The 23,707-nt window shown below is 38.3% G+C and overlaps 1 protein-coding gene across 2 annotated transcripts in view; it reads left to right on the top strand.

The window, feature by feature from the left end:
- Window positions 1-23,707, top strand: part of POLR3B (RNA polymerase III subunit B) — an 81,990-nt gene that overhangs the window by 49,281 nt on the left and 9,002 nt on the right. Inside the window, exons 20-26 of one of the 2 annotated variants that reach the window (XM_055807224.1) lie at window positions 1,635-1,844; window positions 3,703-3,861; window positions 5,304-5,421; window positions 7,083-7,225; window positions 18,126-18,229; window positions 19,100-19,266; window positions 21,526-21,639. In XM_055807224.1, the coding sequence (XP_055663199.1) occupies window positions 1,635-1,844; window positions 3,703-3,861; window positions 5,304-5,421; window positions 7,083-7,225; window positions 18,126-18,229; window positions 19,100-19,266; window positions 21,526-21,639 (1,015 nt within the window). The remainder of the gene's footprint in view (window positions 1-1,634; window positions 1,845-3,702; window positions 3,862-5,303; window positions 5,422-7,082; window positions 7,226-18,125; window positions 18,230-19,099; window positions 19,267-21,525; window positions 21,640-23,707) is intronic. The other variant, XM_055807225.1, reaches the window with a different exon arrangement.

The following is a 23,707-nucleotide window of genomic DNA, read 5'->3' as shown; positions in this document are numbered from 1 at the left end:
GTGTTGATGAATCCAGGCCCTACCAGCTTCCTTCTTACTGGAGACAGAAAATACTGCTCAGGGATGATTAATTTTCTCCAAGAAAAAGTCAGAAAAGCAACTGCTCAAAAGCAAGAGAGACAAGTAAAACCTCTCAACTCTACCAAATCTTTCTTGCTGTTTGAAAATACTGTGCCCGTGGCTTCAATCCACTTTCTAGAGCCAAGGAATGTCCAGGTGTGCAAAAGGCAGTTAAAACAATTTATTTTCAAACAGTATCTGTTGAGCTATCTCCCTGTTCTTGTCCTTGGGTAAGGGTAGACCTGTGGTGGTTTAGGAGGGAGAGCTTAGTGCCAAGGACCGGATAGGTCTTTGGAAATGCCAGTGATATGCTGCCTGGTTTTATATATTTGATTTTCTAGACATTTTATTCAAATGCAGACATTTGGAAATTGCAAGTAGATAGATGAAAAACATGAAGCTGGCCTCCTCTAAGAGCAGATTTGTGTTCAGCTATACTTATTCTGGCTAGGTGAAGTCTTCATTATGCACTGGCTGCTTTGACCTTTCCTTGAAAGCAGCCAGCCTCTGAAATTGCAGGAGAAAATGGAAAGCGTTTGCAAGACTTAGATTCTAAGTGCAAGTATTGCAGCATATTTGGCACTTAAAACTTTAACTTTTCAGGTTATAATTTCTTAATTGCTTAGAGACATAGCATAGTCCTGGTACACCAAACTCTAATAACATATGATTGCCTTAACTTTTGTTCTGCTACACAACGGTTTATGTTTCCCTGCTGGGCGTTAATTATTTTTTCCTCAGATTTCAGAAGACACTTTGGCAGTCTGATGGGACAGGGCCAAAAATTTCAGTCTCAAGCTGGGAGGTCTATACAAAGGGTTGAATTCTTAACCATAAATTTAAAATTAATTTCATGTAAAAAGACAAATATATTGTGAGTGAACTTCTACTGTAGTCTTTCTAGCAATGACACCTCTAATTTCAGAAAGTAAATCAGTCTTGGCTGCTGCTAACTGTATGCTTTGTTCATGCTTTGTGACATTCTAACACAGGCTGCTGTTGAACTAATTATTGCCCAGAAAAGGAAGGAAATATGATGTGGAAGATGCAGAGCTTGATCCACAGTTCCTCTTGAACTCAGTGGGAGTCTTTCTATTGATACTCATGAAATTTTGGATCAGGTCTATGGAACACGAGTTCAGCTCTCCAAAAAAACCACCTATGGCTATTAGAACAATAAAAGCAAACTTCATACTTGCAGTTTTATTCAGTGCCATGATTAAAAAAGAAATCTTACTTGTATTCGGTCATATAGGACCTGACTTTGATTTCTTTTGTTGTTGATCTTGTATTGATGCTTAGGTTTTCCCTGTTAAATTAAAAATAAATAGTTCTTTCTGGAAGCTTAAATTAAGAAGCCTCTTACATCTTTATTTAAATATAAGAATGTAAAGTTGTTTTGGTCCATTCTGTTATGATTCCTCTCCCCTCCCCCCTTCTTTTCTTGAAGAATTTAGATGAAATTCTTCCGTTTGTCATTTTAGTTGGTTTGCATTTTGGTAATTTTTTTAGCCAAACACATCTCTAGAAAACTCACTAATGCTCACACACATTTGTTTTTCTTTTACATGCAGGTACTATTGGATACAATCAAAGAAACAGGATAGATACTCTTATGTATCTCCTAGCCTATCCGCAAAAGCCAATGGTAAAAACAAAAACAATTGAACTAATTGATTTTGAGAAACTGCCTGCTGGACAGAACGCCACAGTTGCCGTGATGAGCTACAGTGGTTATGATATTGAAGATGCTCTTGTCTTAAACAAGGCCTCTTTGGACAGAGGTAAGAACCATCAATTCTTTCCCACTTCTCTAGTGTGTGTTATAATAGAATTTTTTTAATAAACCTGTCCCATGATGTTATCCTATAATAACTTTTATTGCAGTTATGAACAGTATATCTCCAATTAAGAAATGAAATTCCAAAACTGCTTTGAATTGCTTTTATTTGTTTTCTGCATAATAGTGATTCTAATTCTGTGCTTGCAATAGTGCGTGAAGTTTGCAGCATGCGAATAAACTTCTGAGTATGGGTATTACAAGAAAAAATGACTAAATTTTGACCTCAAAGGAAAAAGTGTAAATGGGTCCTTTTTGAAAACATTTAATTTACAAAAAAACTATTAGATAATCTGTTTTCTGTTGGGCTTGCTTTTTAGATGGTTACCTGAACCTCTTGTTCATGACTAGCAGAGGGGTCTCATTATTTTCACCAGTAACAAGAGCAATAGATGAAATTATACTTCTGAATGGATTTGGGAAAGGAACAGAATGCGTGGCAGTTTGTGTCATTGTGAACTTGATGCTTTGAGGGAGCAATACTAGTATTGCCTACTTTCTAAGAGAAAATAATAGTATTGTCTAAAGCAAAATAATTTAGTGTTTATTTAGAGTTAAACTAATGACCCACTTCCTTAAAAAAATAATAATAAATCCATGCAGTGTATTTTAAGTAAAAGTACATAAGCACCAAATAGAAGGTAAGTGAAACCCATGTTGGTGCCAGTCTAGCCTGTCTCACTCTCTCCATAATTCTTCGGTGCATTATGTTAATGCTGCTGGGAGTTAGAGGAGAGTTGCCTGAAAACTTAGTCTCTCTTCTCTCTCTTTTCCAAATAAATTCCGTTTAGAGAAGACATAGTGCAGTGTGTGATCCAACTGGTTTTAGTTTTGGGTGGCCAAAATCAGATTCTTCCATCACTTTATCCCTCCCCCCCACTCCCTTCCTCCTAGTTGCTAGGCAGCTATAATAGTATTCCTAGACATGTATCTTTGGCATTAATGTGTGCCGCATTTAATTTATGCCTCCTTTTCTAAAACAACAACAGGCATGATTTAAAACTGAATGTTTTCTTTTCTGGTAGACTGGTAACATTTACAGGGAGAGCTGTAGTGCTTTGTCAGGAGTTACTTGACATAATCTAAAGATACAGATACACTGTAAGTGGCTGCAACCATCTTTCAAATGAACTAAAATAACGTAGGGTTATTAGAAAGGTTTGCTCTTGGTTGTCTGTAATTCTAAATGTGATGAAAGCATTTCATATTGTGGCTAGTTGCTGTACTTGGAGAGAAATTCCAGCGATGCTACTTTTCTCATCTAAAACCCCAAACAAACCTATTGATAACAGTATATGTAATCCAGAATTCTTTCAGTTGGGGAAAAAAATGAGTAATAGGGTGCTTTATATGAAACAGTCAGTATGTTCCTGGTAGGCTAGCTTGTGTCAGCTACAAACAACAGTAAAAGTTCAGGTTTCTTAGAACTCCTGAAAGGAAGAGGTGCTGTTCTCATCCTGTTACAATGTCTTCTCCTATGTTATGTCTCCCTGCGGACCACCAAAGGTAAGAGAAATGATGCGTGCATGTGTGTGCAGAGGTATAGAAGTGGATTAGCACAACTTCAGAATTGAGCTGTAGACCAATGTCTAAAAAAAGCAGTATGCACAATCTGATTCTTAAACTGTGAGCTACTAGGTATCCATGTACAATGTTACATGTATTGAAGACAATAAATAATTTAAATAATAAAAAATATATTCTGCAGCTCAGCAGGTAGATCAGCATTCTTGTTTTATTCTGATAATGTGTTATGAGGAACCTTTGAACACCTAGGCAGATGAATTTGTGTTACATTTTAGGTTTTGGAAGGTGTCTTGTATATAAGAATGCCAAGTGTACGCTGAAGCGTTACACAAACCAGACATTTGATAAAGTTATGGGTCCGATGTTGGATGCAGCTACCCGTAAACCAATCTGGCGCCATGAAATTTTAGATGCTGATGGTATCTGCTCTCCAGGTACGTCAGACTACATGTTCAGTCATGGCATGTTCGTAATCTGAGGTAGAAATTGATGTTCTGTTAATATTCCTTGTGCACTTTGTTTTATACTTACTGTAATTATTTTTTTCTTGAAGGTGACAGTACTGTAATGGAAAACTTAAAAATGTTAGTTTCTGAAAGCATCGTGATACTAGTCATTGAGATCTTTTTTGTGCATGAGAAAAGAGAGCTTTATATTTAAGTGGAGCAGTGAGGCTTTAACAGTGTGAATCTATTGAAGCATTAAAACTTGTATTCTTATATCCCCAAACTGGCAAACTTTTAATACTGTAGGTTTTTACTGTTTCTCTCTCATATGTTCTGTCATTGTTGTTTTTTAAGAATAGATTCCTTACTATTTTGGTCTCATATGTCAAAATCCCCTAGCATGTTGTCAGTTAATGCAGTTGTTTGAGGAAGTAAAACCTCGTGGTTTTAACACTTCAGAAATATGTTTGGAGAGAGATAAGAAAATTAATACAACCACATTTAGTTATGAGAATAGGTATATAACTTCCCTGTGGAAATAAATTTGAGAAAGAATCTTCCCATACTGTCGTCATTGAATTGGGAAATAGCTTAATAGATCTGCTAAGATCTAATAAGGAAGGTGCTGTAAAAGGCAGTAAACTTAATTCCATTATAGCGACACAATTGGGTCACTTTTGCTCTTTAACGCATCACAATGGAGCTTTCAAAGTTAATTAAAAAAAGAAGGCAAGAATTTTCTGAAGTATTAGGATAGATAGGACTGGGGCAGACTACAGACTGCGGCTGTTCTCAGCATGTAGGTAAAAACCTCATTGAAATAGTTCATGTGGACAGAAAAGAGACATAGGCTGAGGTTCAGTGTAATTTTGTGGAGGAGGCGGGAGGCAGGTACTTGATGTGCGTTAGTATCATTGGACATGCTACTGATCTGGTTTTGTAAGTGAAGGGCAGGATAAGGGAATGGAGGGGAAAATGTCTGATGTACGTGTGAGACCAGAAGCAATAGGAAAAAGAATTGCAAAGAGAGGCTGTAAGTAGTCTTGCACAACTCATTGTGGAAGAGATGTGATGTCCCAAATTTAGGTGTGAATTTCTAAAATTTCTCTGTTAGTGTTGCGTGTTAATTTTCATCATGCTTACGGCAGATGACTTCAGTGTTTTTGTGTATTCTGTAGACCCAGGGTATGTTGAATAGCTGTTCTCATAGTGCACCCAGCATGCAAGCTGTTCCGTTTTGGTTTACCAAAAAAGCTAATTTAATGATTCCCTTACCATGCAATATTTAATAAAATAACTTGACATACTTCCTGGACATGTTCCTCCCAGTTTGTCTTCCAGCTTACCTCTTTTTCAAAGCTTAAAATGTATTTCTAACATAGGTAGCCAGATATGTTTTCATGGTACTTTTTTTTTCTTGTTCTTTATAGGTGAAAAAGTAGAAAATAAGCAAGTTCTTGTGAACAAATCTATGCCAACTGTGACCCAGACACCTCTTGAAGGAAGTAGTGTGCCTCAGCAGCCACAGTACAAAGATGTGCCAGTAACGTATGTTGCATCATAACTTTATAGTTGGGGAAGGTTTATGGAGGAAAGGTATCTGAGAAGACACTCAATTCTAGAAAAGTCAAAGGAATAAACTTCCCTCTGCAAATTAGACCTAATTTTCTAGGTCTTGAGTTTTCACAGGATTTTTCAGAGCCTATGTTATTTTCACAAGTGCCTAGATACTTAATCACTAGTAAGTTAGATTCTGACACTTGAAAGGCTGGAATTGCAAAGAGGGGGAGGAACCCTCCTGTAGATGTGTGTAGAGTGGAGTCACTGAGCAGGTTCCCAGGAGAAACAGAGGAGAGACCTAAGACAGTGGTAGAGGGGAGTGGAGTCGCTTACGGATGAATGGAGAAACAGGAGAAAATGGGATGGCAGAGAACACGTGTACTTAGTGAAGAGGCATATCACCTCCATACTAGCTCATGCAGAAAATGACCGGTGCTGACTGGTGCCCAGCCTTCACTTTGTCAGGTAGGAGGCCAGGAGGCGGGAGGCCTTCCTACCTCAGAGGCTGACAGTAGCTTATTCTGGCCACTCCAGTTAGATCCCTTTAGCAAGGCACCAGTGAATGGGAAAGGACAGTCAATGAGTTTTTTCTCATCCTGTCCTTGAAGAACAGGAGAAGGCTTCCGAGGTGAAACAAAAATTTTGCATTAAATGTAAAAATAAATAAATACATAAGTAATGAAGTGTTTTTTCACTGTCTTGTGAAGAATGGCATTGACAGTTTGGTAATTTAGCAAAGAGCAAGGCAAACAAATTGGTACCCAGATTAGAAAGGCAGAATTAGCTTTGCTGCGCTTCTGTGTGTTTCATAACCAATAGAAAGCTCTAGGTTTACTCCTACAAGTTAATAATAATGAAGTGAGGCAACAGTGTCATTATCAAGAGGAAAGAAGCAATCCTGCTAGGTAAAGACATGGATCCAGGGCTCTTGAGTTTACGTGTCATAGTTTGACCATGTCAGCTACCTGAACAATGAGACAAAATAACCTCCTAAGTAAGGTACTAAAATCTGCTCTACCCTCATTCTGTAATATATAGAAAAAAGCTGATACTGGAATAATTTCCTCTTACTCTGTCACGCCTACCTGCTTTTCTTTTTTTTTTTTTTTCCCCACTCTGTCCAAAAATCTCTGCATCTTGGACTCTAGAGTTCATCTCTGTCTGTACCTCATACTGTGTGCTGCCCTTGGTTCATTTCCACACCTGCATCTGATGCATAGTTTCAGTCAAGATATTATGCCTTAATTTTGTTCTTAAATATCCATGGTATATTCCTGAAACTCCCTTCTTCAACTATAACTCTGTATTTTGCTTTTGTTTGTTTAACTGAAGATCCAGAAATCTGCGATATACTAGGAAGCTTTTTTTTCTTCAAGAGGAGTCTATGTGACAAAAAAATACACCTTGTTCTTTACAAGTTTGGCTTAATTCTCCCTCTGGTTCTATTATCTCTCTTAAGCCTTTTCTTTTCCAGAAACATACCATACTCTGGAACTTTATGTATATATAATCTTTGCTTCATTGGCATCCCATATATGAGTTCTGTGAAGACTACAGTTTGGCCAGAAGCTTGCCAATACCCAGATACTTGCTTGTAACTTGTGTTTGGTTCATAGATTTAAAACTCATGTTTTGTTTTCTTGTACTAGCTACAAAGGTGCAACTGATTCTTATATTGAGAAAGTAATGATTTCATCAAATGCAGAGGATGCTTTCTTGATCAAAATGTTGTTGAGGCAAACTAGACGTCCAGAAATTGGAGATAAATTTAGCAGTCGTCATGGGCAGAAAGGTAAGCTACACATTTAATAAAAATAAATTTGAGTTGGGTATGCCAACTATATGTATATAGTATCATCATGCATGTTTTCACTGATTGGTTTGGATCTTTTATGAATGCAGTGGTAGAAGACCATATCCCTTTTTTTGGTTAAGTTCACCTAATTTAGCAATGTTGTTTCTGGAACTGGGGAGAGGAACTAGCAAACACAACTCTCTGTTTATTTACGAATCTGGAAAATACAGTTGTTGCCCATTTTAAACAAGAACATGGTTTTGAGGTTTGGTTCAGGTTTGTTATTTTTTTCCCAAGTGTGTGTTTGGTTTTAGGTAATAGGTTTGTCAATGGGTTATCAAGTGAGAGATTGGAGGAAAGAGTCAAAGGGCTGGTTCTGAATGGACAGAAAAGACCAGAGATGGAATGGGATGTCTGCCGGTCATCTGGGCAGACATACTGCTCTGAAGACAAGACTGCAGATACATAGCCGAGAACCATGTTGTAAAAGGGAAGCAACTTAGGAATGCAACTTGGAGTGTACCAGCAGAGACCGGAAAGAAGGGGAAAATGTTTGTAAAAATGCACTTGGGACATGATCTGGGGCACCTCTGGATCTTCAACCTGAGAAATGAAAATGGGTACCTACTAGGAAGCTTCTTGGTGGCATGTAGCTCTCTAGTGTTGATAGTAAGATGAAAATCAGGAGCCTGTTTCCATATCTGTTGAAAAAAGAAGTAGACTGCCTTTGACCTTAACAGCAAAACAATGTGACTTGACCATCCTCTCTGAATCTCAGAGGGCTGGGAGGTGTGGGAAGGGTGTTAAGAAAGATGTGACTGAAAACAGTCTGACTGTAACTGACTTAAAAGCATGTTTTGATCCCATTGGTCTCAATGTGGGGCAAGTTTTGACGTGTTTTGATCTGTCTGTTCACTTGGAAAATCTAGATTTTTAGTGCTTTCAGCATACCTTCTGCCTTAGTGCTGTGCTGAACTTATTAACTGAACATTGTCATCTTGTTATATTTTTAGGTCTTATTTTGGTTTGAGAATATTGCTCGGTCTTGTCAGGTGAGGAGGCAAAGAGGTTGATATTACCAAATCCTTTCCATTACAGCACATACGCTTCTTTCCTGTTATTGAACAAACGTCTTAATAGCTACTGGAACAAAAAAATTGTTATTGCCTTGCTTTGATTTCTGAGGAACTGGAGCCAGAGCATTGAGTGAAAAACACACCAGCATTTTGCGTCTCATAACACAAGTATCCGCTAGGTCTGTGTGGAGGGCAGAGGGAGGGAACTGAGGACGTAACGAAGGACACTGTTTAGATTTGAAACACTAATACTTAAAACTAGTTGTAGTCAATGAACTTTGCAGTAATACATCAAATTACAATACTAGCTAAGGGACATCTTGCAAACAAACTGGCCTTCCGTGAGCAGTGTTCTCTTTGTCAGAAGACACATGGAAGAGAGTGCTTTTTGTTAGGTGGAGCTCCCTGAAAGTGTCCCTTTCAGCACTTTGTGACATGGTCCCACTCTACTCCCAGCATCATGTTGGGTTTGACCTTGTTGAATGACAGCCTGTGTTCTTCAAGCAGAACCAGAGAACTCTGTGGGCAAATATGCCCTGGAGTCAGTCAGCAGAGAGCTGATACTTGCACAACATCTGCATGTAGATCTGCATGTAGAAATGTAGATTTCACTGAGCCAGTGAAAAGAGATGAAACTGCAACAAATGTCACCAGTACACAGACAGTATCCAGCTCTAGAGCTTTCTTAGATGAATCTTATACAAGATCATCTCCAGCATATTCAGTGTCTTTGCAATTGGAAGAGGTATGAAGAGCGGTTGCTTACAGATGGACCCCAGGCACAAGTAAGAAGTATTTTTTTATAGGGCTTCATGCCACTGTTTACTTCTTACTCACATGTGTAGCCTGAAGTCAAACTTGACGTACTTTATGACCTTCTGGGGTTATGAAAGTACGTAAGCATCAGTGGCAATGAGATGGTCAGGTGTAACTGAAGTCTAAGACTGCATCCCTGTCATGAGATGCAGAGCTAACTACAGTAATCCTCATTTCTGTATTCTCCAGATTTGATGATCAGAACATCTACCTAAAGCAAACCTATCAGTCAACAGAGGTCAAGTGGGTACAAAAGGCAGTAGTTGATCATAATGTCAGCCGTTACCAAATGTTGCCTCAAGTTTGTGTGTGTTTTCTATGGAGTACAGTCAACACAGGCTTTCTCGCTACATACAACCAGCTCTCTCCAAGATCACACTTACTTCCACAGCGTCTTTCCCTAGACCCTTAAAACTGGTTCTTGAAACTATTCTAAAGAAATTCTTCCATTGTTTCTGCTGTCATTAAGAAATAGAAACTCTTCTGATAAGCACTGAAACATTTTTCCTGATAGTATTTTCAAGATAGCTTTTGATCTAAAAATAGGAAGCAATTCTCACTGAGTCCCTAGGTGATTTGGAAACCAGTGCCTGTTGAAGGCTTAAAAAAAGTAAAGCAGCAGCAGTACATTCTTGACTTTCCTCTTAAAATTCAGTCTAGTTCTTGCACTACAGCCCTATAGGATAGTTTGGGCAAGTGAGGGGGAAGATCATTAGCTTTAAAGGCAAACAGAAAGAGGTGAACAGTTGGAGTGGTTCAACTGCTCCATTCCTGCCTTCTCTCCAGGAAGATTCTCCTTCAGGAAGATTTTGTGTAGAGTCTCTTTCAAATACTTTTTAAATTTCATACACAATGATGATGTGCAGTGTTTTTAAGCCTATGACCACTTTTAGAGCAAAGCCCATTTCTTCATGTATTTTGAGCTTCCTCTCATTAATCCTTTCTCCTTACAAATGGCAAGCGTAATTTTATTTTGGAAGTTATTATTTAACAATACAACCAGTACTATGCGGGACGAATTCTCTTACTAGAATTAAAAAAACTAAGCCTACAAATAATTTTAAAGAAACTGCTCGGTTAATCATGAAAAATATTTATAGCCATTTGCATGAAAAATTTAAGCAGGTAAGATTTTTCTCCTAGTTTGGGCTATTGATGTGCACCTATTGAAATAGTTGAACAGGGCATAAATGGATTGGATTTTCATACCACTCCAAAAATCAAGAAAAAGGGTGCTCCACAAATCTAGAACCATCAGAAGAGAAGATAGAAGTGGAGGAATGACAGAAGGAAACAGAATTGTATCAAGCAGGCTGCAATACGGCTTTAAGGAGCAGAGGGCCACTAAATGCACATAAGGCATCACACAGTCTAGAGCAAGCTCATTTTCGAGGTCTTGAAGGACAGACATCTCATGAGTATTTTTGCTACTCGTGAACCCCTGATATTTGTGGTCAAATGCAGAAAAAAAACTAATACGCACTGTACTGGAATCTGGTGGTATTTTCTTTAATATCCCCAAAGCCGCAGGAAGTTGGTAGGTTTTTTTCCCCAAAGTGAAATACCTGTGGAAATCCCATGGTAATGAAAGACAACAACCTGAATGCTGTAGAGAACTTTGAGGGTGCTCATAATTAAGCTTGGCATTGCATCAGGTTAGAATGACTGATTCCCCATTTATCTGTGATTTTGGACCTATCATAATAATAAACCAAACTCCCATCAATTATTCAGAATAGTGAATGCCCTTTTAGCTTGGTTTTGAAGATATAAGTGGGAACATTGCAACAGCAGAGTTTTCAGGCATGTGCTTGTTAGCCATCCAGTACATCAGTCTGTAGTAACCTCTTGTGACTAAGGGAGCAATCATAGTCTAAATTGTTACATACTACTAGGTTATGTTGCCTTCCTGGTAGTAAACCAGGCAGTTTGCTGACTTTTAGTACATTATGGAAAAAAACGTTACAATAAATGGGAGAAAGGAGAAAGGTGCTTAGTGGAGAAGATACATGTGTTAGATTAAAAAAAAACACACCGCCAAACCACCAAACCTGAAAAGAACAGTGGAGTTCACTGTTGTGCAGCTTTGGTATACAGTGAAGAACCAGATACTGACGTTAATGTTAGATTACAGGCAATTGTAGAACTGAAAAAAAGGCATAAAAAGGAAAGGGAAAATCTCCTTTGCTAGCTGTTTAACTAGTATCATCCTCCTCTGACATCAGATCAGGGAAGGATCAGTCATAACAAAGGAATATAGACAACTGTGAAACAGAAATCATAATACTAACAGTTTAACATTTTCCGTTGAGAGAATTTTTAATTAGCCCATAATTTGTTGTCTCATCTTCATCTGAATGCAAGCAATTACCACTTCAGGTTTAATTTGTGAGTGTTAGCTTTAAGCCCATCATCAGGCCACTTAAATCTATGATGAGCTTAAACTAACAAGTACCTTGATTCAGTGAGGAGAGAAAGCATATTTCTCTCTGTACTGTCAGTCTTTGCTGTGTAATATTTTTATTTTCTAGAAGGAATGCATGAAGATGAGATTTGATTTTGTGGAATTTTAGTAGTAGTTTCAAAGTAATAAAATATTTGCTAAATAAGAGATTGCAGAAACCACATTTCTCAAGGTTTTTTTTCCTGGACTTTTTCCTCAATTCCAAATTGATTTGTATTTCTAAGCTATACTTTGTTGCTGGGGCAGAAGGAAGCAGAGAAAGAGAATTGGAAATTGTCTGGGATGCGACAGATTAAATCTCACAAACCAGCTTTAGCCTTTTGTTAGAGAAGAGCCTTTCATTAAATTTGTAGGTAGATTTTGCGGGCCTCTTAAATAATATAGATCTATGCCACTGCCTCTGTATTTGCTACCTTCTTTGTGTCCTCTCACATGTCAACACAGTATTGGCAAGGGTCACTGCTTCTGGCCTGTCCACCACACCCTCTTTTCATGCAAGTCCGTGTTTTAAGTACACTTCTTCCAAGCTGCCGGCAAAAGCTAGCCTTTCCTTCAAGACCTGTCAACAAAGAAGTATATGGGAAGAAGGAAAGAAAAAAAACACAAAATGAGGCCATCATGTTGTATTTTGAAATACAAGTATTTTGCTCTGTTTCAATATTCATCTTCAAACTGGAAGTTGCAGTAAGATCTTTGGGGCTGGGATTGTCCCTTTAGTCTGTAAAGCCCTTAACCTTCTACTGTCTCACAAATAAACAGCTACCTACCAGGGAAGATTTATCCTGAGCTGTAGGACTTTGTTTTAACTATATTGCATTGTATATTTTCCAGAAGGATGAAGAAACTTTTTTTGTTAATTATTTTATTATGTAATCTTGCATTCTTCAAGCAAAGTCATATTTCAAAGCACAGAAGGCTAAAGGATTTTTAAGCTAAAGAAGCTTCATCTGAGATCCATACAATCTAAATTATTATATTTCCAGATTTCCTCTTGCTTTGCTACAAGTCACAATGAGGAAAAAGTTGGACTCCTTTGATGTGAAAAAAAGCAATATAACACTTCTCTGAAAGAACATTTCTCAGTCTCTCATGTGAAAAAGGATTAACACCTCCAACAAAGGTCCTGTAGATCACAGAACTAAGCAGCAATACTGAACAGTATTCCTGAGGAGTGGAAAAACTGTATTTAAGCAAGAGATTGTTTGAACTGGCAAACAGAAGCTTTTTAATAGCTGAAGATCTAAGATAAAGGATTAAACCTTTCTGAAGTATCTGCACTTAAACAACTCTAAAGACAAGGAAGGGAGTTTAAATTCATGAAAGATGGTCTTTGTTTTCCTAAATGAACCATGTTCTTTAGTGTCAAAACAAAATCCATTCACAGCATTGTCAACTACATAAACTTCATGACAATACCGCTTATCTACCAAAGTCTGACCTTGCTTACTTTTCAAAATTTTTACTAGTATGAGCATCTGTCTTGTGCTTGCCTGACTTAATAGTTGAGAACAACTTGTCTTTCTGCTTTTAATGGGCACTTTTACAGCATGTATAAGCAGAACATGTAAAGTAAGATGTTAGTTTTAAATAGCTACTTGTGTCATTTTCCCCCATGTTACAAGTCAGACTTAGTACTTTATCTCAAATAACACATCGGTGGATTTATAGGAATTAAAGGGTTGAAGTGGCATTAAAAATAATTTGCTGTTATCGACTGCAGGAATGTGGGATGATTAGTAGTTATTAGCCATCAGGAAAGGTAGGAATTTCTTACCTTATTTTTATCTTCAGAAGTTGGATGTGAGAAAACAAGTTGTCAGAATGCCATTAAAACTTCTCTTACCATTTTTTCTACTTATTTTTAACAAAACTGCTGCTTAGCTTGCTGTTTTAAGAAGAAAATTACAGCATTTTTTTTATCTCAAGCAGCAAACAGGTAACCTTCTGACCTTTTCAGTAAATCCTCAACTGAACCTCTGAAATTAGGGTGATTTAGCATTTTATGGCACAGAATAAAAATCTCTAATTCTGTTTCCAAATAGTGTATCCTGAACACACATTTTATTAAGCTTTTGACTCATTCAGCCATGTGTATTTTGTAAAGTTCCTATGGTTATTGTTTTACAATAGCTGCTTCCAGAAGCATTGTAAGGGTTTCAATTAATCAGCTCTTTGTGTGCTTCAGACTATGCAAATTTATCACATCAGACCATTCAGCAGCTCATGGGAAAGCAGTGTACAAACTGTATTGTCTTCTAGCACCTCCTCTCATTTAGAGTGATGTTTTTAATAAGAAAACTAATCAAGTTTACTTATGCATTATTTATCTGTTAATTTTAATTCTGTTCTTTACCTCTTATGTCAAATGGGATGTAGCAAGTGATATGATAGATCAGTGAATGATTCAATATTGAACAAAGCTTATGTGATGCAGCACTTTTTTTTCTGGATTTGTTTTATGCTTAGTTAGTCAACACAGTATGCAATTAGAGAGTTTTGAAGCAGACATACATTTTTTGTTTAGCTTTACTGATTTTTGCAAAACTATTTGTCACTTGTCCATAATATACAGCGCTGTGTTATAGCTACAACTTCTCTTAATTATGTGACATAGTCTGATTTCTCAAGAGTATTTCCAAATTCTGACCGATCTGGTAAATCTAAAAGAGATGCCTTTCAAGTTAGTCTTAGCTCTTTTACCACCATATCATTAGAATAAGTAAACAAGCACATTTAGTAATTCGCTGCTTTTTATCTTGCTGATAGAAACTGGTATTACTGCTGCTTCTATTCACTTAGTCTCCTTTGCTCTCTAATGTCCCTCCTGCTGGTAGTAATTAGTTTTCTATATTAGGTTGTTTTGACTTATTTGATGATTTTTTTTCATTTGGCATGTGTGTGTATAGAAAGCATCTTATCGTAGGCCGGTGAAAAACTTTCCCATACTGTTGTGTTTTGTCCCTGCCCCCTCCCTGCCGCCCCCCTTCCCCCTTTGCTGAACTGCTGTTTTACAAGTCTGTGTATGTTCATGTTTTGTCAGCAAACGGTAAAAACAACCACATAAAAGATACCAGTTCTGGAACCTGAATTTCTCCTGATTCGAAAAAGAAATTCTTAAAGGACAAAAGTACAAGGGTGAGGGGATATTTGTGCTGTGGCAGGGCCTTGTGGAGGTACAAGGGTGTTGAGATGCTGGCCGGGTTGATGCAGATAGTGTGTGAGGATGGGGGCCATCATGCATAGTCAGAGGGCTGTCATTTATTGGCTGGCATACAATAGCATTGAAAAACACTGCCTATGGCTGTTTTATACTTGAATGTTAAACCACTGTAGATTTCTGATTTAAGTTTATTCTAATTCAAACTGTTAACCTTCCAGTAAACTGCCATGCCTATTAATCTTTTTTTTTTTTTTGTATGTGTGTGTGTGAGGGTTATCTTAAAATTCTAAAGTGACATGAAATAGATATATAAAGTTGGTTTCTTTTCTAGAATTTAATTTGCTTTTCAACTGAAAAGAATTGAGATGTAGCAAGCTGATGGATGCTTTCTTGCTCAAATATACAACCTTCTTGTTACTCCACATGAAAAAATTATACTTACTTTGTTTTGTCTACAGCCTTTTCTGGTTGTTAATGTTTGATTCTGGTCCTAGATGAGAACTGCAGAGCGCACTGGTGAGAGCAGATTCAGGCCCACTGCAATATAGCGTTTAATCTGAAACTGTATTGCTAAATTTGAGATGTAGCATATGAAGATTATGAGAGGAAGTGAATTGAAACCATGTTGTTTTGTATGTCCTGTATGAATGCTGAGGATCAATTTTCATGTGATGTCTAAATCATTAACAATTAGGAAATCTTAATAACCTGTAGTAAGAGCCACAGAGCAAAGTTACTTACTAGTTTGAGTGAGTCCTATTTATGAATATTGCAGGGGGAGTAGCTGGGCAGCTCAGTTGTGAAATGCAGTTCGTGCTTGGACAGAGTAACATTTGAAACTTGAGGCTGTCTTAAATCCAGCCTCTTCTTTTCTCCTTTACTGTTTTATTACCCAGTTGCAAGTGATAATTCCACTTACATGGATTAATTCACTTAATCACTTTTTCGCAGCCCCTCGGCAATGCAGAACTGCTAGGCTTTTGCAGCCCTGCTGCAAACTCTGGCTCAGCAACCAGGGATGAGAAAGAGTAGCAAATTCAGGAGCTCACAGTGCAGACCTGTCAGTGTTAAGTCTTTTAAAGAAATTCTGAAGGCAAGTGGCTGCAGAATAAAATCAGGTTTACATTTTGAAAAGAATCGCAGTTACTTGCTTTTAGAATTAGCATTGTATATGGGAAATGTGTCTTTCAGCTTTTTAAACAGTATTTTATGAGAAAGAATGAACTTTATTAAAAATAAGGGAGGAAGAAGCTTCTCTGTCCTGTTCTCTAAATATACACGACATGCTATAGATCTGTTAAAAATGCAGCAGCTTCTTACAATCCAGAAGCTTAAAATTGAGGTTTTATAGCTTTTTCTTTTTTCTTTTCCCCCTCTGTAAAATAAAAACTTTATAAATGGCCTAGTGAGCTTCACGTTGCTGGATTCTGTCTAAATATTTTGTTTTTAACTTCCAAACTCATTATGCTGTCTTTGTGTTAACTTGTATTAAAATCTGTCAGCTATGACTGGTCTCATAACCACAGTCAGCGGACCAGAATAAGTTAATTATTTACTTGTGTCACTAGTGCTCTTCATCTAATGAAATGCACAGCTGTGTTAGATCTGCAGTTGGGTGTGTAGGTCCCATTGTTACACAAGTCAGCGGAGGGTAGAAGCCGCTATGATGGAGAGCCCTCAGTTCTTTCTGCTGTTCTGCCTTTCTGTGTCGATTTCATGGATCTTTTATCATTCACTTTCACACAAAACAAACAACACAGTGGCTGTCTGCTATGGGAACCAGCTTGGCATATAAAAGGTTTTCAGAGCCTAAAGTAATTTTAAGTTAGCTAAGATTTAATTTTTGGCTTACAGGTGCCATGAAGTCCAGATGCATCCTAATGCTTTCTTAGAAGTAAATGTGAATAAGGCAAAATGTATGTGCCATAATACGTATATAATAAAGTATCTATCTATACAACTTTAGGATAAAAAAGCTGTGCACACAAGAGATAGTGGGTTGGAGTTTTTTCGTTTTCAGCAAATGATTACTGCTTGGCAGTGAGAGGTAGAAGAATGTTATTGATTTATCATAATAGAACAATAAAAATTAGTTTCAATAGGTTTAAAGAGTAAATACACCACCACCCCGCTTGCCCCAGATGCTCCAATCTTTTTTTTTTTTTTTCTTTCTTTCTTTTTTTTTTTCCCTCCTCCCTTCCCCCATTCTCATTCTGTTGACTACTATTCCATACACCTATCCCTGTCTTGCTTGGACAGTGGAAGAGGAGCTCCCTCCTGAGCAGACGCCAATATCCCCCTGTGAACTGGCTGGTCGGGAGATGCCTTTTTAGGGATGTAACCAGCACCCTCAGTCTTCCAGGAGCCCCCTCCACTCCAGGACTGTTCCCGAAACATGGTCTGGCAGTTGCAGCAGGCTGATCTCAAATAGCTTGCAGACTTTTTCAGCTCTAAGGGCTTCTGGAAGAAATTGTCCAACTGAAACAGTGGCTTTGGTTCAAAGGAGTATGGGCTTAAGCAGCTGCATTTTAGCACCTGAATTTGAATGTTAGATCTCTTGGTCATTTATAGCTGCAGTATTTTGATCTGCAGAATGCACTGTAGAAACAATTGTAAGAGTTGGAAGGAAAATGTTGGGATGTATGATAAGCTATTTTAAATGAGTTTTCATGTTTCTCTTTAATACTGATGGTGACTGAAAAAAGCTTCCAAAACTTTTAAAGGTACAGTTTGTGTTCATGGACTAACAAAATATAAGCATTCTGGGGAGTGAATTGTACTTCACAATTCATCAAAAGCAGTCTTTGCTCAGCAAATGAATACTACCTGAAAAAATCTTTGGGCTTGTTTTTTTATTTATTTTATTTTCCCCTACTTACCTCTTCTCAGTCCCTGTCAAAGTCCTGACTTGATTTGGTTTTATTCACAATATTTAACGAAGATACATATGATAAACAAAGTTTGAATCAATAATAATTTTGTATGTTCAAAGACATACTGTAAGAGGCCCAATTTCTTCATTTTTTTCCCAGAAAATTATAGCATCAGCTTTAAAAACTAAGTCTGCCTTGAGATGTTCCAGTCTGACTGGTCAGAAGTTTCTGGTTGCCTCTGAAAACGGTATCTAAAGCTTTCTTCCCTAATTTGCTAACTCACAAATCACAGGGAGCATTATGTAAGGGTATGCTAATTTTGCCAGTCCTGTCACAAGGGCTCTCTTCTAGCCTGCAGGTTGTGAGCACTGGTCATGGTAATGAATCTGGGTAAAAAGTGATCCATGAGAAAGAGAGGAGGAGGAAAACACTGAAGAAAATCTGGTGATGAGCATCAGCCCTGCTGGTGGTTTGCTGTTTGTGAATTGAAATGTTTTCTCTTCTGCAGGGGTGTGTGGACTGATTGTTCCCCAGGAAGACATGCCATTTTGTGATACAGGAATCTGTCCAGATATCATAATGAACCCTCATGGCTTCCCCTCACGTATGACGGTTAGTGGTTATGTTACAATTAAAGAGACAGTGTCCCCCAATAGGGAAAGTGAAGTAGATTAGCCAAAAGAAAAAAAAAAGTTTGAAACATGGTTTCACTGAGGATATTCTCCAGTCATCATGCTATGCACTTGCTGTTCTATGAGTATTCAGCCCTCTGTTTTGCATGTTTTGAAACATCCTACTGTAAAAGGAATAGAGATGCAGATCTTCTGTATAAGCTAATAGCAAAGCAACTGAATACTTCATTTACACTCTTTCTGTTTGAAAATGTCTTGCTCTCCCTCTTCCTTCCCTATTGGCTATGCCCACTAAACCGGCTGGGCCAGACTGTTGGGCAGAAGTTGGAGAGGAGTTTCAGTGATTGTTCTAGACCTATATAGCTTGTTACAGTACACACGCCTCCTTGGAATTGATGCAAGTCTTGCACCTGTGCTGCAGGGTCATGCTAAATATCTCACAGCCTGGCCTTGATATGGGACCTCCACTGATTGCTTGGTGTAGCTTCTGATCTTTTTTCTTTCTTAACTTCTCCCTTTCTGGTCCCCCACTGCACTGTAGAGTGTCAGTCTCTGAGGCTCTTTCCTAGAGCAGAAGGCCACACCGGATTGTGCTCATTTTCCAGACAACTGGAAAAAAATGGAGCTGCCTGACTCTGGACCTTAAAGGTTTTCCCAGACCCTGTGATCAGTCCAGTTTTCCCCCTTGTTACAGGGAGTACTTGCTGTTCTTGGGCTTCTTCCACTCCTCCCATTGCATGCAATAACCCAGGCTGCTGTCCCGGACACTTTGCCTGGCTACCTTATGCTGTGACCAATACAGTGGCCCACATTAGCAAGCAGGCTGTTAACTCTGCTTTTCTTTGCACAGGTAGGAAAGTTAATTGAACTCCTGGCTGGAAAGGCTGGGGTCCTCGATGGCAGATTTCACTATGGAACAGCTTTTGGAGGCAGTAAAGTTAAGGATGTGTGCGAAGATCTTATTCGACATGGTTATAACTACCTAGGGAAAGACTATGTAACGTCTGGTATCACGGGGTAAGAATCTGCTGTATAGATTTAGATGTTTCAGAAGAGCGGTGAAATCCTGTTGAGACACAACTGAAAAGTCTTCTCATGTCTCAGAGCTCAAAAACTTTGTTATTTCCAAACTGCTCTGTGAGATGCAGGGAAGGGGCTGAAGAGTGGTGCACTTTTTTTTATTATTATTTTTTTTTCTTAGAAGTATTTTGTGGTTCCACACTTTAAGAATTATTAGTATTTGTGTGGCTGTAACATGAATGGCCCTTGCAGTAGAAGTTGGGAAATTTCATGCGTACTACATGACAAAACAGGTAAAATCAAGGTTTTCTTTCTGAGAGATTTTAAGACATTTCAAGTTTCTTTTGGCAGCAAATCTTATGTATGCTTAGAATCAGATAAACATTTTCACATTGACTTTAATGGTACTGTAAAATACAGATTTTGAGGCAGGTGTCTGTTCCTTGGGAATATTTTATGTGTGCTCTTTTTTTTTTTTTTTCCTTCTTCTTCTTTCAATTACACAATTATTCAGTCTGGCATAATACTCTAATCTGCAAACTTCCTGCTGTGTTGATCGGACTGGCTTCTGAGACACAGAGTTCAAAGAACGTAAGATAGTTTAGGAACAGGAAAAGGCCATATGGCTTCACATGCCTGCCTTCCAAAACGTATCTTAATCCTACCTTCCTGCTATTTTTATTATCCTCCCGGTCCCCTTCTTCTCAAGGAACAAGTTAAGGTCTCTTTTTAAAGTTTTTTTTAAAATACTTCTTTATTTTAATCGCTTTATCTTACCAACTTATTCCATATGCTGTTTCTCTTTTTGTTTCAGAGAGATTATTTTGTTTTCCTTCACCAGTCCATATTGCATAAATTGTCTATAAGTATCTGGTGTTTGAAACACTTTAACTGATATGTCATGGTAACTTTTAACAAATCTGACTAATCTTGTTTCCTAGGGAGAATAAAATCATCTAGCTCTAAAAATCCCATCCCCAAACTTCAACTTTGTGGTACCCTATTTAGAGACTTTGCTTTAGGATACTGATATTCTTCCAAGCAAATTTCACATGCTTAATTTGTTTATTACAAAATCTGAAGGCAGATTTCATAACAATGTGGAAGTTTGCAAATTCCAAATGTCTGGTTAAGTTTAATTATTTTCTTCAATAGGCAGCTTTTGGAATAACACTGCCTCATGTCAGTAATGACTCTGAATGGGAGGTGCAATACTGTTGTCTCCTGCATGCTTTTACATTGCACATACATTTTCTAAAAATAAATCAGTGACTGTGCTGAGTTTGTGTTAAATATGGTCATTCTTAGTGCTGAAGGTGGTAACTGGGAAATGACTAAGTGCTTTCAACTGTTGCTTTCTGATCTTTAGGTGCTTATGCTCTTACAATTGGGGGTGTTTTAAACATAGAAATCTTTAGCCATTACTGCAGCTCATAGACTGAAGTAACACCCTTCGTACTGCTTACAGATGTTCCCAAGCTGATCCAAGTGCCTGAACATGGTTCTCAAGAGCCTTTTTATCCGGCTTGTCTGAGCCTCCAGTGCCAGCCAAAGCAGCAATTTTTGTCCTACAGATACAGCTGCTGAGCAGTGCTGCATCAGCACAGCTGCTCAGGGAGGGCTTTCATTCACCTGAATCTTAGGTTGTGCTTCAAAAGGGTGTGCACGGAGAATTAGTGGATGGGAAGACTCAAGCTTATAGTGTGCCAGTGCTAAGCTATCCATGCAAACACAAATTCCTTAAAGTGCTGCTATAAAAATGATGTTTTGAGCATTTCTGCTGCCTGTATTTGTTTACCTATATGCTTACCTTTGTGAAGGAATGTAAATAGAAATATCTTAAGTCACGCTTCAGGGTCTGACACATTTACAGTATTTATTGGTTGCTAGTGATGCTGTTGAAACACTCCAGCACAGACAGAGGAGGGGCTTAACGTGGTACAGCTGAAACACATACCTGCAACTATATAGCATGTCTGTGCAGTGTATGGCCAGAGTTGAGGAGCTTGTTCCTCACTGGGTGGATATGGCAGTATGTTGTGCTGAAATTGTACTGCTCTTGTGTTCAGAAGGATTCCCTGTGGGGTTTTCAGACTGATTGCCCTGAAAGCCCACACACGTTTTTCTAGGACTCATGATTCCTGAATTTGTTTAAAATTCTTTCTCTACATGAAACTCTTGTCTCTCTTAAGGTAACTATGTGCTAACTGTGAATATTTGTTTTGGTTTGTTTTATTTTTTTTTTTATTCCTTCAGGGAACCTTTGGAAGCATATATCTATTTTGGCCCTGTGTATTACCAGAAACTAAAGCACATGGTGTTGGATAAAATGCATGCAAGAGCTCGAGGACCAAGAGCAGTGCTCACCAGGTATTGTTACAGGCTAAACACAAAATTCTTGTGTACATTCAGAAGTGTGCCCACCTGACTGATGGGTGTAAAACAAAAGTTTGTTTACCTTTCGGTACTTGATACAAAATGCTATTGCCAGTTAATACCCTGTTACAGACTGAAAGTAGGCTGTGTCAGGTTCTGAATGTCCAGGTGTGCTCTGTGTGGTCCAAAACTGAGTTTGCTTCTCAGACTTCTGTTAGCAGTTGATAAAACTACCATCTGCTGATTCACAGTGCACATTGTGGCCCTTTCCTGTCAGATTGCTCATATCATAGGTATTTTAGGAGGATTTTTTCTTTAACTTTTGTACTTTTATGAAATCAGGTATGAGTAGAAGGAATACATTTCTTCTAATATTTCCACATCCTTAGGTATTCAGCAAGTTAATATTGATACAGCCCATGTCTTCACCTGTCAAGGCAAAGCAAATGCATTGGCCTTAGCGTGGTGCAAACAAACATTAGAATAATCTGCATCCCTGGTGTACTGCACTTTGCCTTGCAGACTCTTCCATTCAATTCTAAAACTGAATTTAGGGTTGTATGTGCCAGTCCACAGTTATCATTCAGTACCAGGCAGGAGAATAGCATTTTCACAGTAATAAATCACAAGAGTTACAGACATGCCAATGGTAAATCTGCATTTTTATTTGCCCAGTTAAAGGTATGTCCTCAGTTCCTTTGGAATCATGATCATTGCACTAAGTCTGAACTTGGTTTTCTCTCCAGCAAAAAGGTTGATTACCATGTTGATGTCTTCTGGTGTCAAATTTTGAAGTCAGGCAGATAAATGTACTCTGAGTAATAGGTAATATAAGCCCCTGGAGGTTGGCTTATATTATCTGCACCTTTGGGGAATTTGAAGCATCCAGCTTTCGCTGATGTTGCTTACCTTTTCTCCTTAAAACCAAGCTCTATGGCTGCTTGCACTGATATTCTAAATCGCTGATGTTCCTGACTTAAGAGAAACAGTTTAGTGGCACAGGCTTTGCTTTAAGGAGGCTTCTAGTGGGTGGATCATTTAGTTCACCTCTCTACATCACAGTAGGATTATTTTCTAACTCTTGCCAGCAATTTAATTGCCGGCTAGTCTTGAGTACTCTAGCAAAGATTGTTCCAAATGTCCAATGCCAGTCTTCCGGAGACTATCATGTACGCTGTTTATACCTCACCTTCCGCATGGCGGTACTCTTCTTTTTAACCAGTCCCTTTCATACTCTTTTGAGATGCAAGCATAAAGTCATGTCTCTTCTGCCCTTACTCTTCCCTATAGCAAGCATGATTCATATTCTTTAATTCTTAATTTACTTTTATGCCTCTTATCATGTACTGATCTACTTCTCTTGCCTTGCCTGACCGCACACCAAGTTAGCAAGTCTGTCCTCTTAATAGAGGCAGCTTCTGCCTGTTGTACTATTAGAGAAATGAGGGGCCGGTCTTTGTTGTACCTTATAGGGAAGTATCTTTCTCTCTTGCTTTTCATTGCATATTTCCTATGCCTTTTGGCTTTGCAAGCTCATGCTGTTTCTAGGACAAAGTTGTCTCACACTTGCCATGGAAGTAAATGCCAGTGGTTGAACTGGGAGAGAAATCATAACAAGTTTTTTTGTAATACTTGGCTGAACTTTTCCACCAACAACATTAAGAGCAGCAAGTGTATCACAACCATTATTTCCTACCACAGCTGCTTGCCTGTATGAACATAAGTGATATTCCCAAATAATGGGCTGTCTGCCCCACTTCCTGTTCTTCAGTGTGTTAATCATGGTATTGATGCTTTACATGAAAATAAAAACTCTCTGTCTTAGCTAATGGCGCATGCAGTTGGTTTACTGGAGCTCCTAGCTTACCAAATGCCTTGATAGGCTTTTGTATTGTCTCCCCAACTTCTCAGCTCTTTAGAAATACTGAATTTAAATGACACCCAAATCCCAAGTCAAGGTAATGTTTACCTGTAAGGATGTAGGTGGTGTGATTTCCCCCACCCTTTCTTTGAATTTTTTGTTCCAGCCAGTAGCATCATGCTATGTAGCTAGGGCTCTTTA

The sequence above is a fragment of the Falco peregrinus genome, chromosome 6 (assembly GCF_023634155.1).
Source record: "Falco peregrinus isolate bFalPer1 chromosome 6, bFalPer1.pri, whole genome shotgun sequence".
NCBI lineage: Eukaryota > Metazoa > Chordata > Aves > Falconiformes > Falconidae > Falco > Falco peregrinus.
The sequence above is the reverse complement of the archived record's forward strand: the minus strand, read 5'-3'. Positions and strand labels throughout refer to the sequence as shown.